The sequence below is a fragment of the Podarcis cretensis genome, assembly GCF_951804945.1.
Source record: "Podarcis cretensis genome assembly, chromosome: 7".
NCBI classification, from domain to species: Eukaryota; Metazoa; Chordata; class Lepidosauria; order Squamata; family Lacertidae; genus Podarcis; species Podarcis cretensis.
This window is the reverse complement of record NC_137176.1, coordinates 15,752,260-15,768,343: the sequence shown is the minus strand read 5'-3', so window position 1 is coordinate 15,768,343 and position 16,084 is coordinate 15,752,260. Positions and strand designations below refer to the sequence as shown.

At 42.1% G+C, this 16,084-nt stretch overlaps 1 protein-coding gene across 2 annotated transcripts in view; it reads left to right on the top strand.

Annotated features, from left to right (window-relative positions):
* Positions 1-16,084, top strand: part of RETREG1 (reticulophagy regulator 1) — a 55,752-nt gene that overhangs the window by 11,391 nt on the left and 28,277 nt on the right. For both annotated transcript variants that reach the window (XM_079985049.1, XM_079985048.1), the window contains exons 2-3: positions 4,463-4,569; positions 5,023-5,053. In XM_079985049.1, the coding sequence (XP_079841175.1) occupies positions 4,463-4,569; positions 5,023-5,053 (138 nt within the window). The remainder of the gene's footprint in view (positions 1-4,462; positions 4,570-5,022; positions 5,054-16,084) is intronic.

The window sequence follows — 16,084 nt, the reverse complement described above, 5'->3', positions numbered from 1 at the left end:
GCATTCTTTTGACTGTTCTAACCCTGCTGACCGCCAGTTTCTTTGCATTCTACAGATGGACTTCTTACTCTCGCCTTTCTTTGCACGGTGCATAATTATACAAACTTCCATTATACCCTTCCACTTATGCTTTCCCCACTCAGCTTAAAAAAATTCTGAAAGCTTTAGCTTTTCCTCATAGGGCTGATTCTCTTGATAACCTTTGTTGTGTTTTTCTGCGCCTTCCTCTGCTTTTGGAGGCAGGGCAAGCAGCCTTATGCACATGTGCATAGATTGTACGACAGCATTGTGGTACTGCCAGTTCTGTTTTCAAGCCTCTCCTAATGATCCTCATATGGAATTTGCCCATTTTCACAGCTGCTACATGCAGAGTTGACATTTTTACTGAGCTACCTTCCATGACCTAAAGATCTTTCCTAGTTGGTTACTTGGTTAATGTTGGCTCTTTTCCAGCTACTAGTCCCTGGGAGGCTGTGCAGATTTGGACAGGGGTCTGGGTTTGGAGTGCATGAAGGCAAACCAGCTCCAGTCTGGGTGGAGCCTTGCAACTCACTTTTTTTTGGGGGGGGGTATGGGTTCTCCCATACTAGGAACGATCAGTGAAGGTGCAAATAATGTTGGTTGCTAAGAGTACACTTTACCAGCTAAGGCTTGTTTCAGACTTCTTTCTATTGAATTGTATTTTATTAGTTGTATTTTAAATTGCTGGTATTTTAGTTTTTGTAACTCGATTCCTCTGTGATTTTAATTATCTTTTTGTAAGCTTAATAAACATAAAGAAAATAAAGAAAAAACATCCCTGTGTTCCACAAGCACTCCATTGTTGTCTAATGGCTCAAATGCCATGCTGACTGGTTTCCTGCTTCTGACGTATTTACAAACATTTTATATTTTTGGTCTTAAACATTTTCTAAATATGTCCTCCACATTATTTTATTTTTATTGCTTATTGTCAATTAGCATTTGCCAACATATTTGATCCTTTTTGTTTTTCTTATTTGGGCTTCCATTTTCACCTGAGGCACAGCTGCTGCACCTTTCTTCCCAGCCCTTGGACTGAACAGACATGAGGTTCCAGGTGGAAGGGAATAATAAACATGCAGACATCGGGCTGTTCAATTGCAAGCAATTTGGGAGGGAGGGAGCTGGATTGAAATCCAGCCAAATTTTCTGAAAGCAGCCTTTTTATAACTTTATTGCTTCTGGTTGTCCACTATATTTGCATCCTTTTGGATCTGTTGGCAGGCCTTGGGGGGTGGGGAGATCTGCACGGCCTGCCTGTTGGTACATTTCCTTGTTTGTTGCATATATTCTAGCTGAGCATTTGATTGATTGTTTTAAAATTTATTTCCAAGCGTCTTGGAAAAGAGCTAACCTCCGCTCTCTCAAAAGCTTCCTTTTCACTAACCTCTCACTTCTGAGATGTTTTGTCTTTTGAAATACAGTGTGACTGTTGAGCTTTTTTGGCAGCTTTTCATGGACATACATTTTGAACTTGTTAGCACTTTGATCCCTGTTCTCAGTTGATTTGAGTACTCTGAAATCTTGTACTAGGCACTGGGCACCACTCAAGACTATGGCCAGGAAGGGTTCATGGGCCACCTCCAAGGCATAGTCATGGATTGCATCTGGAAACATTTTTCTGATTACTCAAGTGTGCATCTTCCTCAGTCAGTGTGAAAGAAGTTGAAGACACTGATTATTATAAAACTTTCTCCTTTGGATCCTGACTCCCCACCACCCATCTGAAGACCGCTGTAATGGTTGTAAGGGGGTTACTTGTGCATAAGTTGCCTTCAGTTTTAGTTATATTGCCTGGCCAACCATGCTTTGGCTGACAGCTCACACTCCGTGACCGGTCAGTCACTTGCAGAATCCGTCAGTGGGCGTTTCTTGAACCTCTTCCAGCATAAGAGCTGTTTGACGCCTAGTCTCCTCCTACTTTCCCTGCGCGGAACTCATCTGCGCAAGTACGGGGAAGGCAGGGGCGTGTCAGCGCTCTCTCCACTAGTCTCTGGTGAAGGGTCTTGGAGAGCTGTCTCCACTTCCTCCATCTCTCTCTCTTCTCTACTGGTGTTATGCTGAATTCCTTCCCCCCTGCTGATCCCCTCTCCGGCATCGCTCTGGAGCCCTGCCTCTGCCTCTCGCTCTGATGTCAGTTCCCTGACAACCACTTTCACTGTTTTGATGAGGAGAGCAATAATATCTCTCTGGCATTAAATAATTTTTTTTTTTTTTTGCGTCTGGCACTTACACCCATAGTTCCTGTTTGTTCCTATTAGATGTTTTCTAGTATGTTGCACTCCATGCCTTCTTTGGCATGCCCCCGCTAAGCCCTACACTACACCGTCTTTCCTATAGACATTGTATCCAGGGATGCTACTGTACTAATTCTCTACACTTTTCCAATATGCCTGTTAGATTTATATTCTCATTCAGCACCAAGTACTCTAACTTCCCCCCACCTTGCCTTAGAGGCTTCTAATATTACCCAGTTAAGCTCCCATCCGTTGTGTCCCTCTCCAGATGTTTTTGAGGTCTACATTTTACCCCAAAGCCCCTTGACTTTTTAAAGCAGCTGCCATGCTCTTGGCTTGTATATAAAAATTGAAGGCTTCCTCTTATCAGCTGCCACTGATGGCAGAAAAGACTCAGAGTGCTGGATGTCTAGTTGCTTTGCCCTGTGTCGTTCTTCCCCTCCAAGAAAACAAAAGTTGCAGGCACTACATACTCTTGACAGGAGCAGCTCTTTCCTGAGGGAGAGGAGTAACTTCTAGCCTCTTTGTCTCTCTCCTTTCCACTGCTGGCTAGGAAAAGTAAGCTGCATGATAAGTATAAATGGAAAAGGCCAGCCAGGAATGATGACACCTTCCTGTTTGCAAGGAGATGTGCTCCTCTTAAGATGGGTATGGCACTTGGGGCTCTCTTCTTCAGGAAAAGGCAAGCCAGGAGTCACTATTTCAAGCCTGTTTTGCCTCTCCTGCCTTTAGAGCAGGCGTGGGGAACCTTTGATCATCCAAATGTTACTAAACTAAAACTCCTGTCCCTAGTTCAGCAACATCTGGAGGGGCTAATGTTGCCTCACCTGCTCTAGAGGCAGCTAGTGGGAAGGAACTTCCATGATTTTCAAGAAATAAAGAAGGGATTTGGAGAACAGCTTTAGAAAATGATATCAAGCTGGTGGAGCCGTGTTCTCCTTTTAGACTGCTTTTCCAGGATAGCAGCATAGCATCTTGCCCAGTTCTCTCTCTAGGAAGGAGTTCATTGAGATTGAAAATAACTGCAGTTATGTCATGAGCAATGTGTATCGAATCAATGGTAAATATTTATTTTGCCTTATTTCTAGGCTGCCCTTCAATACTAGGTTCTCAAGGTGGAGTACCTATTTCTTAAAAAAACCCACAGATATAAAATTCAGTATTAAAAATTGGCATTAAAAATGAATGTAACAGAAAGCAGTGGTCACAGAAGTTCACCAGCAAAACTAGATAAAACCATGCTCCAAACAACTTATACTGCATGCTAGAATTTTTTATTTTTTTTTGGGGGGGGGGGGATTTAAGCCTTTGCCTGATACCAGAATGTTATCAGTGTTGTCACCAGGCAGAGAGCAGAATATAAAAGGAGCAGAAAAAAGGAAGGAGGAGAGGAAATGAGAGCTAGTAAGGGCTCCTCGCAAACATATGAAGCATTTTTGTGCAACTGTGAAGATAGAAACTTGAGTGTAATTAGTGTTTGAATGAATAACTGCTTTTTATAGTTGGGTGTAGCATTTTCAACCATGTCTCCCAGATGTTAAAACTTGTCAGTTGGGGCCATCTGGTATTTCATTGACAAATCTCCCCTTTTCCTGCTCATCAGCATAAGAATAATCTGTATAGGCTGGTCTTTTTCCTGGTGTTTCACATTATATCACATAGCCTTACAGCAGCTATGTAATATGGACATTTTTATTACCAGGTCAGGGAAGGGGTTCGTGACACAAGTGTGAGACAGGTGCTGCCCTGCTCCACAAAACATAGAGGTTTGTGGCTGATGAGTCTTGACAGTGCTGGCGTAGTATAGTGACTAAGAGTTCTGTTAAGACTCACCAGCTATGATACTCTACCTTTTGTGGAGTAGGAAAGTGACATTTGTGTCATGAACCCATTGATTAGTCTCTGCAGTCTGATGATAATGGCCTGCTACACCTTTAACTCCCTAATTCAAGATTAACTCTGTTAGGCCTTTCTCCTTAATCAGTGACAGCCTTCCCCAAGCTAGTCAGCCCTTCAGATATTCAGTACCCCACTCCCACTACGCTCACACATCATTCCTTGTGGTCAGGAATGATGGAGGGCACCAGCTTGAGGGGAGGCTCTTTATGACATTAAGTTACCTGACTTGCTCTTGTGCTTTCATATGGCAAGGAAAGCTTTTTATATATCTGCATGGTAAAATGATTTTTCTCTTCTCCTCCTAGGTTCCTTGCACTGACTCCTTGGAGACTGTATCATCTAATTTCACATGTACTCCTTGGCGTTGTAATGCTGCAGATCATGCAGGATTTGGTCTTGTCTAGAGAAAGAGGTAAGACACTGCTTCAGTATCTGTTTAACATGCAAATGTTTATCAGCAATGTATGGAAACCTGTCAATATCCCTCTATCCTTCTAACTGCAGTACTAAAATTTTATGGTAAGCTTCTGTGAGGATTATGTTAAGTAGAAAGGTAGGTTAATATTATTAGCTTGCTAAAGAAAGACTTTCTGAACAGGGTCTCCTATTGCATACATTTATTCTTTGACATATTCAAATGCACCAGTCTCCTATAATATGTAGACCAAGACCACATTCTAGAGTTCTAGTATAGGTTTGTTTAAGGGCTCGTGTTTGCACAGTGGGATATGATTTTTTTCAGTAGAACATCAGGCCCCAATTTTGCATTTTTATAGTTTATTTAATACAAGACAATGTGTGCATATACTGTAAACATTGTCCCATATGCGGAAAAATATCTTATTCAGCCTTATCTTGTTTTCAGGTGCACAATTGTGGAGAAGCCTCACTGACCGGTAAGTGTTAGTGTTATATTGCTGGTGACTACTCAGTATTAGAACTTTAAAATGGTATTGGGACATTAAACACTTTAGCTCTGGAATAGATTTTACTTGCTGTCTAGATTAGCCTTTATTTATAGGACATTCTCCTACCCATATTTCTGTATTGACAAGGTCCTTCTAGATACCTAGATCCTTCTAGATACCTAGAGCTTTGCAGCCTCTACTCCTGTTAGTTTACTTGAAATATTTTAAGTATCCTGATCCCAAGCTTTATACAGGCTTGTACACCAGAGCCAATACCTACAATATTGTAATTGCATTATGTGTGTGTGGCAGTTTGGTGCACAAAAAGGATAAAGTGAGATTTGTAATGTGGCTCATCCCTTAACCCAGCAGTGGAAGTATTGTGAATGAGCTATAGAACCATGTGCTCCATTTCCCCTGCCACCATTAATCGCGGTTCAGCATTATGCCTGTACTTACATTTTCATGATTAATGTTAACCAGTGTTCACACCTAACTCAAAATCGAAAACCAGGTTTTCAGATTTCAATGCACCATTGTGGTGCATTGCATTTGATCATGGTAGACTCGGGTGACCATGTTGATTTCAGATAAAATTCTACCTTTTTTCTTTTATAGTTTCATGACTTAATATTTTAAGTGCATTTTATTTTCTGGTACAGTTTATGTTAGTGCCCAGAAGGTTAGATAGGTATCGAGGTGCAGGGTAGGGAATGAAGAAAGAGAAGGTGAGGATTTATTTATATCTGAACACATCTGTATTGTCTGTTCCAAAGTTGTACCATGTCTTTTTGTAGTATGGTGGTACCTCGGGTTACGTACGCTTCAGGTTACATACGCTTCAGGTTACAGACTCCGCTAACCCAGAAATAGTACCTCGGGTTAAGAATAGAAATTGTGCTCTGGCGGTGCGTCGGCAGCAGGAGGCCCCATTAGCTAAAGTGGTGCTTCAGGTTAAGAACAGTTTCAGGTTAAGAGTGGACCTTCAGAACGAATTAAGTACATAACCAGAGGTACCACTGTACTTTTCATATTCCTGACACTCCTCAGTTGTGCTATCCTTTATTCTGTTATACAATATGTGAATGTTTCATCTGCTTACCACACTTTATGTGGGCTGCATTTTACCAATGGAATGACCTGCAGGTATAAAAGAGGTTCTAGTCACAGATCAGCAATGATTTTGTGTGTGTTTGTGTGTGTGTGTGTGTGTGTGTGTGTGTGTGCATGCACTTTCTCAGCCCCTTTCTGCCCCCTCCCATCTCTGCCTTCCATAATTGTCAATACAAGGCACAACTGCAAGTGTTTTAGATAACAATATCCTTCAGAGAACATCTAACATTCATATCGTCTCACTAATTGGGCACATAGCTATGATTACCGTCATTAACAGAAGCTAAAAGAAAAAATGGACCCTTCCCATAGTTGTTTACTTTTGAACAAGTGGAAGCATGTCAGTTTGCTGGGGGTTTGCAGGCTCTTCCAGCTGTCTCTGCTTTTGGTTTTAAAGGAATGGGCCATATGTTTGGAAGCTGGCATGAAGTTCCAGTAGAGGGCAGCAGAGTGTTTTTTCCCTTTCTTATTGTCTACTGTATTCCGATTTACTGGTTTTTGTAGATTGCGGTGGATCTCTGGCTCCCTTTCCTTAGTGTAGCTAAAACTCATTCCTGCCAGGCCCCCACTCCACACCCTCCATTGCTGTATGATCTCTGGAAGGGAAGACGGAGCTTTCTCTGTGCTGCTGTTTTGATCCATAGCGATCTTTTTGTGAGTGACTTTACCCCTTTGTCCCTTACCTTTAACCGCGCCCCCAAAATAAAACTTTCCCCCACAAAAAGCTTTTACGGGGCTTTTCTCCTCCCTAAAAAAAGCTGAACAACTTTGAGCTGAACCTCCAAAAAATGGGGATAGATCACTGCCAGTTTTTAATTCTGAAAGTAGATCAGTCTCTTGACAGTTGGCCACCCCTGCTGTAGAGCAATGTTTCCCAACCTTTTTCCGATCAGGGCCCCTGCAGAATGGTTAATAAAAACCCATGTGTATATTTTAAATAACAAATTGGGGGCACATATCCTTTTAGGTGGTCAGATATGTTTCACTGTTTTTAACTGTGTTAAAAGGGAAAGATTTGGAAATCTTTATCCTTGCAAATAGAAATCCCACTCTCAACCTGATATTAATGGAACTCTTGGAACTGGAATCCTGAGAGTGAGTAACATAAAGCGTATACAAAAACAATCCAAGTGTGGCACCTAAAAGACCTAAGAAATGTATTGTGGCAGAAGCTTTTGTGGAGTCAATACTATTTTATCAGATGCATTAGTGAATTCTTAGTTGGCGGGTATATAAAGGAGACAGTGGTAAGGCGAAGTTGAATGGCAAGGAGATGCAAACATGAAATTGGTGATAATTAGAGCTTAAATATATGTTAAGTAGGCACACATTTGAACCTCTTACTGTACCAGCTTGCTGAGGTAATTTTATTAGCACCTATAGTGTGCCAAGGAACCATTGAAACAGACATGGATAGCATAGATAACCAGATATATGGTAAGGTAATTTAACACAGGTAGTGTGATTTAGGGACGCGGGTGGCACTGTGGGTAAAACCTCAGTGCCTAGGACTTGCTGATCGTAAGGTCGGCGATTCGAATCCCCGCGGCGGGGTGAGCTCCCGTCATTCGGTCCCAGCTCCTGCCCACCTAGCAGTTCGAAAGCACCCCTAAGTGCAAGTAGATAAATAGGTACCGCTTTATAGCGGGAAGGTAAACGGCGTTTCCGTGTGCTGCGCTGGTGCTGGCTTGCCAGCTGCACCTTCGTCACGCTGGCCACGTGACCCGGAAGTGTCTTCGGACGGCACCAGCTCACGGCCTCTTGAGCGAGATGAGCTTGCAACCCTAGAGTCGGACACGACTGGCCCGTACGGGCAGGGGTACCTTTACCTTTTACCTAGTGTGATTTAACACAGGTAGAAATGGAGGCAGTGACAGATTTTACTCACAGCTGTCCATGGAGGCGCAGGTCAATTCTGTATCCAGGACAGCTGTCTACCAACTCCACCTGGTACGCAGGCTGAGACCCTACCTTCCCGCGGACTGTCTCGCCAGAGTGGTGCATGCTCTAGTTATCTCCCGCTTGGACTACTGCAATGCGCTCTACATGGGGCTACCTTTGAAGGTGACTCGGGTGGCACAAAAATGGAAACAGGAAGAAATCCCAACGAAAGAAGAATGGAGAATGAAGTTGATGGAATACGCAGAATTAGACAAGCTAACGGGCAGAATTCGGAACTGGCGAGACCAGAGATTTACCGAGGACTGGGATAAATTTACAGAGTATATTAAGAATATATGTGAAGGTCAATTAACGTTTGTAGGTTTTAAGAAGCTCTGGGATAATAATGGAAAGAAATGTTGTTTTATAATAATTGTTAAGATTAATTTGGTTGAAAAAAACAAAACAATATAGATGCAAGAAATGTGAATAATTGTGAAAACATTAAAATTTCCAGATAGACTGAAGGAAGTCTGAAAGTGGAAAGATTATATTTGGATGTATAATTCAAATGGAATATTTTTTTCTTTTCTTTATTATTTATTGTTAAATTTGAAAATTTTATAAATAATTTAAAAAGAAAAAAGAAAAAAGGGTGACTCGGAAACTACAACTAATCCAGAATGCGGCAGCTAGACTGGTGACTGGGGGTGGCCGCCGAGACCACATAACACCGGTCTTGAAAGACCTACATTGGCTCCCAGTACGTTTCCGAGCACAATTCAAAGTGCTGATGTTGACCTTTAAAGCCCTAAACGGCCTCGGCCCAGTATACCTGAAGGAGCACCTCCACCCCCATCGTTCTGCCCGGATGCTGAGGTCCAGCGCCGAGGGCCTTCTGGCGGTTCCCTCATTGCGAGAAGCAAAGCTACAGGGAACCAGGCAGAGGGCCTTGTCGGTAGTGGCGCCCGCCCTGTGGAATGCCCTCCCATCAGATGTCAAAGCGATAAATAACTACCTGACATTCAGAAGACATCTTAAGGCAGCGCTGTTCAGGGAAGTTTTTAATCTGTGATATTTTACTGTATTTTGGGTTTCTATGGAAGCCGCCCAGAGTGGCTGGGGAAACCCAGCCAGATGGGCAGGGTACAAATAATAAATATTATTATTATTATTATTATTATTATTATTATTATTATTGAAGTGAGAGCTGGACCATAAAGAAGGCTGATCGCCGAAGAATTGATGCTTTTGAATTATGGTGCTGGAGGAGACTCTTGAGAGTCCCATGGACTGCAAGAAGATCAAACCTCTCCATTCTGAAGGAAATCAGCCCTGAGTGCTCACTGGAAGGACAGATTGTGAAGCTGAGGCTCCAATACTTTGGCCACCTCATGAGAAGAGAAGACTCCCTGGAAAAGACCCTGATGTTGGGAAAGATAGAGGGCACAAGGAGAAGGGGACGACAGAGGATGAGATGGTACCAGCATGAGTTTGACCAAACTGCGGGAGGCAGTGGAAGAGGGAGTGCCTGGCGTGCTCTGGTCATGGTGTCATGAAGAGTCGGACACGACTAAATGACTAAACAACAACTGTGATTTTTTAAAAAATCACCTTTGCCTTGATTTAACCCATTGGTGATGGCATTGGACTTCCTGATGAATCGTTTCGTGCTCACCTGTTTCATGTTGTTCACCTGTTTCATGTTGTATTCTTCCTCTGAAGCTCCTTTACTCCTAGGAGTTTGACTCTTGTATTTTGCCTCTGGAAATATGTCCAAATGAATTCTTTGCGTAAATGTAATGGCAGAGGGGGTGCTTTTCTGGCGTGTTTTCATTGCTACAACAACATAGCTCAGAACAGCAACTGTGGAGACCTGGTACTCTATCAGACTCCTTTTCAAGCTTATGCACATAAATTTATATCTACCACCTCCTCCTCCTTCTCCTTTATTTTGTTCCACAGAGATCTAAGATTCACAGGAACACAATTTAATGAATAGAAGCCTCTTTCCGATTGTTTAAGAAAGGTGTGGTATGTTTGTTTTTTAAACTTGTACATTTTTATTTGAACGTCAGTTACATTTTTTATATGTTATCTATTAATTGTTTACAGAAAATGGAAAATCTTACTAAAGTTCAGTGAGGAAGAAACAAGGTTTTGATTTGTTTGTAGGCAAAGACTGACTTTGTTGAAGTTTGAAAGATTATCATGTGACTGTTGGATTTTTAATAGTCGGAAAAGTGTGAGAGAGTGAGGCTTGTGAAGTACAAAAGGGTAGAGCCCAGAATGGCTATTGCTGGAGAATAAAAATGTAGCCTTGTGACCTTTTCTTGTATCCTGGTTTTCGAAACACAAGCATTGGATTACAAAACACTCTATGGGAATTATTTACAGAAGGCACAAGAACCTGGAACAGCAGCAGCTGAGGTTCATGTGCAAACATCCGGGTTATGACGACATGGAGGGTGTGCTTCTCCTTCAGCACTTCTGATTAGTCACTAACTTCAGCAGGAATGTCCTGGAACGAGCTTATCATAGCATGTGAACACATCAGCAGAATAACATGTTTATTTCCTTTCAAGAGTTTCAGCATCCCCTCTGCTCGTATGCAGCATTGTGTTTTATGCAGCTCTGCATAGAAGCACAGCACATTGCAACACAGTTTCTGTGAAGCCGTTTCCCTAGAAAACGGTAGAGATCAAATGTGTTTATGTGCCATAAATCACTTACGACTTTGAAGTGGTGCACTGTTTCTGCTGATAGCACGTTCCCTACTATAATCTGCTATATAAAACAACAGTGTCTGTCCTTGGTTAAGTTCTCGGCAGCATTCCCTGCAAGCCCTTCTCCCTAATCCCAGTGTCTGCAAGACTGATTTTAGCTTGGGATCTTTTTATACCTGAATATGTAGCAAGCACTCGTGTGTTTGCCAGTCTTTGGGGGCCTGTGGGCACAGCTGCAGACTGGAGAAACTGTTGTGAGCACCACATGCAAAAACACATTACAAGTACACACTGCAACCTACTCTATTGGCTACAAAAATACTGTTTTAAACCTAGCTTGGGGAGGGGTGGAGAAACGGACCATGTGAGCAACAGGAAAGTTTATTTATTTATTGAATTTCTTACCTTTCAGCATAAGGATCCCTGGTGGGTAACTAGAAATATAATATAAAATAATAAAAAGGTAAAACTTTGAAAACGATAAAACAACCAAAACCATTCCAAAAGGAGCGGAACCATGTGAATTCCACAAAAGAGGTGGATCCCAGAAAACACAGTACAGTGGTACCTCGGGTTAAGTACTTAATTTGTTCCGGAGGTCCGTTCTTAACCTGAAACTGTTCTTAACCTGAAACACCAGTTTAGCTAGTGGGGCCTCCTGCTGCCGCCGCGCTACCGGAGCACAATTTCTGTTATCATCCTGAAGCAAAGTTCTTAACCCGAGGTAATATTTCTGGGTTAGCGGAGTCTGTAACCTGAGGTGTACGTAACCTGAAGCGTATGTAACCCAAGGTACCACTGTACCTAAAATGTCAAAAGACCACAGGAGAGATGTGTGTCTTTAGCATAACAAAAGCTGTACAATGTTGATTCTTCAGAGTAAGTTTTTTTTTGGGGGGGGGGGGGACTCAGCAGCACAGCAGAATCCTGAGAAAGGGAGCAATTGGCTGTAGGGAGGCACTTCCACAATTTAGGAACTGTCGCAGAGAAAGCAGTCTCCCAGCCCACCATGCACCACACTTCTGAGGTTCGTAGAATTACCCTCTTGGGACTCGGGTGGTGTTGTGGGCTAAACCACTAAGCCTCTTGGGCTTGCTGATCAGAAGGTTGGCAGTTCAAATCCCCACGACGGTGTGAGCTCCCATTGCTCTGTCCCAGCTCCTGCCAACCTGGCAGTTTGAAAGCACAGCAGTACAAGTAGATAAATAGGTACCACTGCGGCGGGAAGGTAAATGACGTTTTTGTGCACTCTGTTTTCCATCACGGTGTTCCGTTGTACCAGAAGCGGTTTAGTCCTGCTGGCCACATGACATGGAAAGCTGTCTGTGGACAAACGCCAGCTCCCTTGGCCTGAAAGTGAAATGAGCACCGCAACCCCATAGTCAAGTTTGACTGGACTTAACTGTCCAGGGGTCCTTTACCTCCTTTTACCTTTAGAATCACCCTCTGAAAATCTTAACACCCAATAAGGTCGGTAGGAATGAAGATGATCCTACATAAAAGGCCTCTGCAGGTACCACATGATCTGTCCCCATGTAAAGAATGCTACGCAACCTTTCTGATAGAAAGCTTTGTTATGAAATGTGTAATACCCAAATGTTTTGAAATACTGCTGTAATTATGTCATATTCTCAACATGTATAGAATAGTTTAAGATCTTTTCCTCTATGATAAGTAGCTGATTTGTAGTTGGTTTCCAGAATGCAGTGGAGGATTGATCCACTGATATTAGCAATGGTTTAGAATCATAGAATCATAGAGTTGGAAGAGACCACAAGGGCCATCGAGTCCAACCCCCTGCTAAGCAGGAAACACCATCAGAGCACTCCTGACATATGGTTGTCAAGCCTCTGCTTAAAGACCTCCAAAGAAGGAGACTCCACCACACTCCTTGGCAGCAAATTCCACTGTCGAACAGCTCTTACTGTCAGGAAGTTCTTCCTAATGTTTAGGTGGGATCTTCTTTCTTGTAGTTTGGATCCATTGCTCCGTGTCCGCTTCTCTGGAGCAGCAGAAAACAACCTTTCTCCCTCCTCTATGTGACATCCTTTTATATATTTGAACATGGCTATCATATCACCCTTTAACCTCCTCTTCTCCAGGCTAAACATGCCCAGCTCCCTTAGCCGTTCCTCATAAGGCATCGTTTCCAGGCCTTTGACCATTTTGGTTGCCCTCCTCTGGACACGTTCCAGTTTGTCAGTGTCCTTCTTGAACTGTGGTGCCCAGAACTGGACACAGTACTCCAGGTGAGGTCTGACCAGAGCAGAATACAGTGGCACTATTACTTCCCTTGATCTAGATGCTATACTCCTATTGATGCAGCCCAGAATTGCATTGGCTTTTTTAGCTGCATGTTGGCTCATGTCAAGTTTGTGGCCAACCAAGACTCCTAGATCCTTTTCACATGTACTGCTCTCAAGCCAGGTGTCACCCATCTTGTATTTGTGCCTCTCATTTTTTTTGCCCAAGTGCAATACTTTACATTTCTCCCTGTTAAAATTCATCTTGTTTATTTTGGCCCAGTTCTCTAATCTGTCAAGGTCGTTTTGAAGTGTGATCCTGTCCTCTGGGGTGTTAGCCACCCCTCCCAGTTTGGTGTCATCTGCAAATTTGATCAGGATGCCCTAGAGTCCATCATCCAAGTTGTTGATAAAGATGTTGAATAAGACCGGGCCCAAGACAGAACCCTGTGGCACCCCACTAGTCACTCTGCTCCAGGATGAAGAGGAACCATTGATGAGCACCCTTTGGGTTCGGTCAGTCACCTAGTTACAAATCCACTGAGTGGTAGCATAGTCAAGACCGCATTTTACCAGCTTCTTTACAAGAATATCATGGGGCACCTTGTCAAATGCCTTGCTGAAATCAAGGTAGGCTACATCCACTGCGTTCCCTTCATCTACTGGCATCTTGGTCAGCTTTTAGCTGGCATCTTGGTCAGCTTTTGGCCTAGGAATCCTTTTAGCACTCCTTCAGAGGGAAATTGCCAAGTAGATGATTGGCTTGAAAACAGAGTAGATAAACATTTGTGGTAATAGTGACATGCTGGAGCCATAGAGTCCCATTGTGCAGTCTATATGGTGCGAATGGTAAAGAGGCATTTCTTTCCACTGATGTTCTGCCCTATGGAGTGCTGCTGCACAAATCTCTTCCACGTGTCTGTTGCAATCCACACTGTACCTGTTAGAAGCAGAGTTACCTACAGACTGTTGTGACGTGTTTACTAGGAATTTACAAACCTCCTCCAAATCAGTAGATTGATGTGAATATTTTTTTAAAAAACTCTTTAAAGTCTATTTCATATAATTCTCCTTATTCTCCTCTTGATTATTATGAGCAAAAACAGAGGTTCCTCATTATATAGTGGTATAGGTTACAGAGACTTCAGGTTACAGACTCTGCTAACCCAGAAATAGTACTGCGGGTTAAGACCTTTGCTTCAGAATAAGAACAGAAATTGCACGGCAGCAGCACAGCAGCAGTGGGAGGCCCCATTAGCTAAAATAGTGCTTCAGGTTAAGAACAGTTTCAGGTTAAGAACGGACCTCCAGAATGAATTAAGTACTTAACCTGAGGTACCACTGTAATTGTAATTGACAGGACATGTAGTTTGTCCCTGGCACAAATATGCCCAAACTGTATGGAATCTAAATTTCCTTTCATAGACATATTTCCCTTAAGGAAAATTTTTATCAGTTTACATGGAAAGCCCCTTCTGTAGCCAGTAGCACGCTCCAGTTGACACTTAGAAACAACAAACTTTAGAAGACCACATTTTCTAAGTGTTTCAGAGGACAGGTCTAATAATATCTGGATTAGTGATTCAGGCCAACTGTGTGACAGACTTGGGTGGTTCCTTTCTTTCCTTTCTGGACGTGAATAGGGTTTGATTTTCAGGGATGCTTTTTTGGACACCATGACAACTATCATGTGTTTCTAGAGCATTTCTGTTCCAGCTGGCTTTCTATAGGATCTGAGAATCATGTTATAGTTGCTTGTATTACTCCTGCATACTACTGATATTTTGGTGTTTTTAGCATAATTTTATGTCTAACTTTTAAAGGCACATATATTTAGCTGTTTAGCTTTGTGTCTCCATTACAGTAGTGCTGCCCATTTTGAAAGGGCATGGTGTTAAGCAAACAAAGAAACAATAATGCCTCCAGATAAGCTTCTTCAGCCTTGATAAGTAATTAAGCTTGCAGTGTAGCAGTGGCCCCAAAGGTAGTCACCTTGCAGTGCTTGCAGGAAAAATGAAAAATGAAGTTCCAAGTCGCAGAATGTGACAGGAAAGTTTTTCTAGTTGTAATACCTTATGTGCCTTCATTGCTCTGTGACACTTCTTTCTGTAACAAATTCAGAGAATGTGATAGTGTGGTGAATTAGATATTTACCTGTTTATATTCTAATAAAATTGAATGGTATAAGTTTCAAGTAAGCGTAATTTAAAGAACTTAAAATGGTAGGAGTTGGACAACTTAAGTCCTATTGAGTTTAATGGGAGAATTAAGTGCTACCCTAAATCTCTCCACTAGAATTTAATGTGCTTATCCTTGACTGGATTGTGCCAAGTCTTTGCAGTTTCATGTGTGTTTCTCTGAGGTCTTAATACATACGCAAACAACTCTGCTTTCATACAGAACTTCATTTTCTTTAAAATTAATAATTAACCTTGGTATGTTACCACTAAGATAATGTCTCCTGGTTGAGGCCGACTTCAAGGCTCCTTGAACTTGATGAATTCTCTGTGAATATGGGCTGACTCAGTCTTTGTACAATTGGAAGTTGAGCTGCATGCATTTGAATTAAATGTGCAAAGCCTGTTTCCAACATTGTTGTGAATAAGGAAACCTATGTTTAATGAGGAACTTTGTGTGTGCATTAGAGACCTGTCAGAATAAATGTATTATAATAATAATAATAATACAGGAGTAGTATTAGCATCATCATTGATTTACTAATCATCTTCTGAACAGCATTGATGTATACTGAAGATAATTAAAAACAGTTAAAAATACAAGAACAGCAAATAAATTTCAGTAAAAATGTAGAAGAAATGCCATGTAAAATATCTCTGTTTTTTTAGAGCATTTGAAGGTGAAACAGCTGAAACCATTCCAAATAATCAGGACCATGCAGTGCATGTTGCAAACGCTACATTTGAATTGGTTCAGTTGAACCAATTACAACAAATTTTGCCTGCGAAGTAGATGGACATTATGTTAAGGCAGCCTAGATTCGCTTGGTCATGGCAGTTTGCCTGTGTGATGGATTTATTTGCTGCTACCATTGTCAC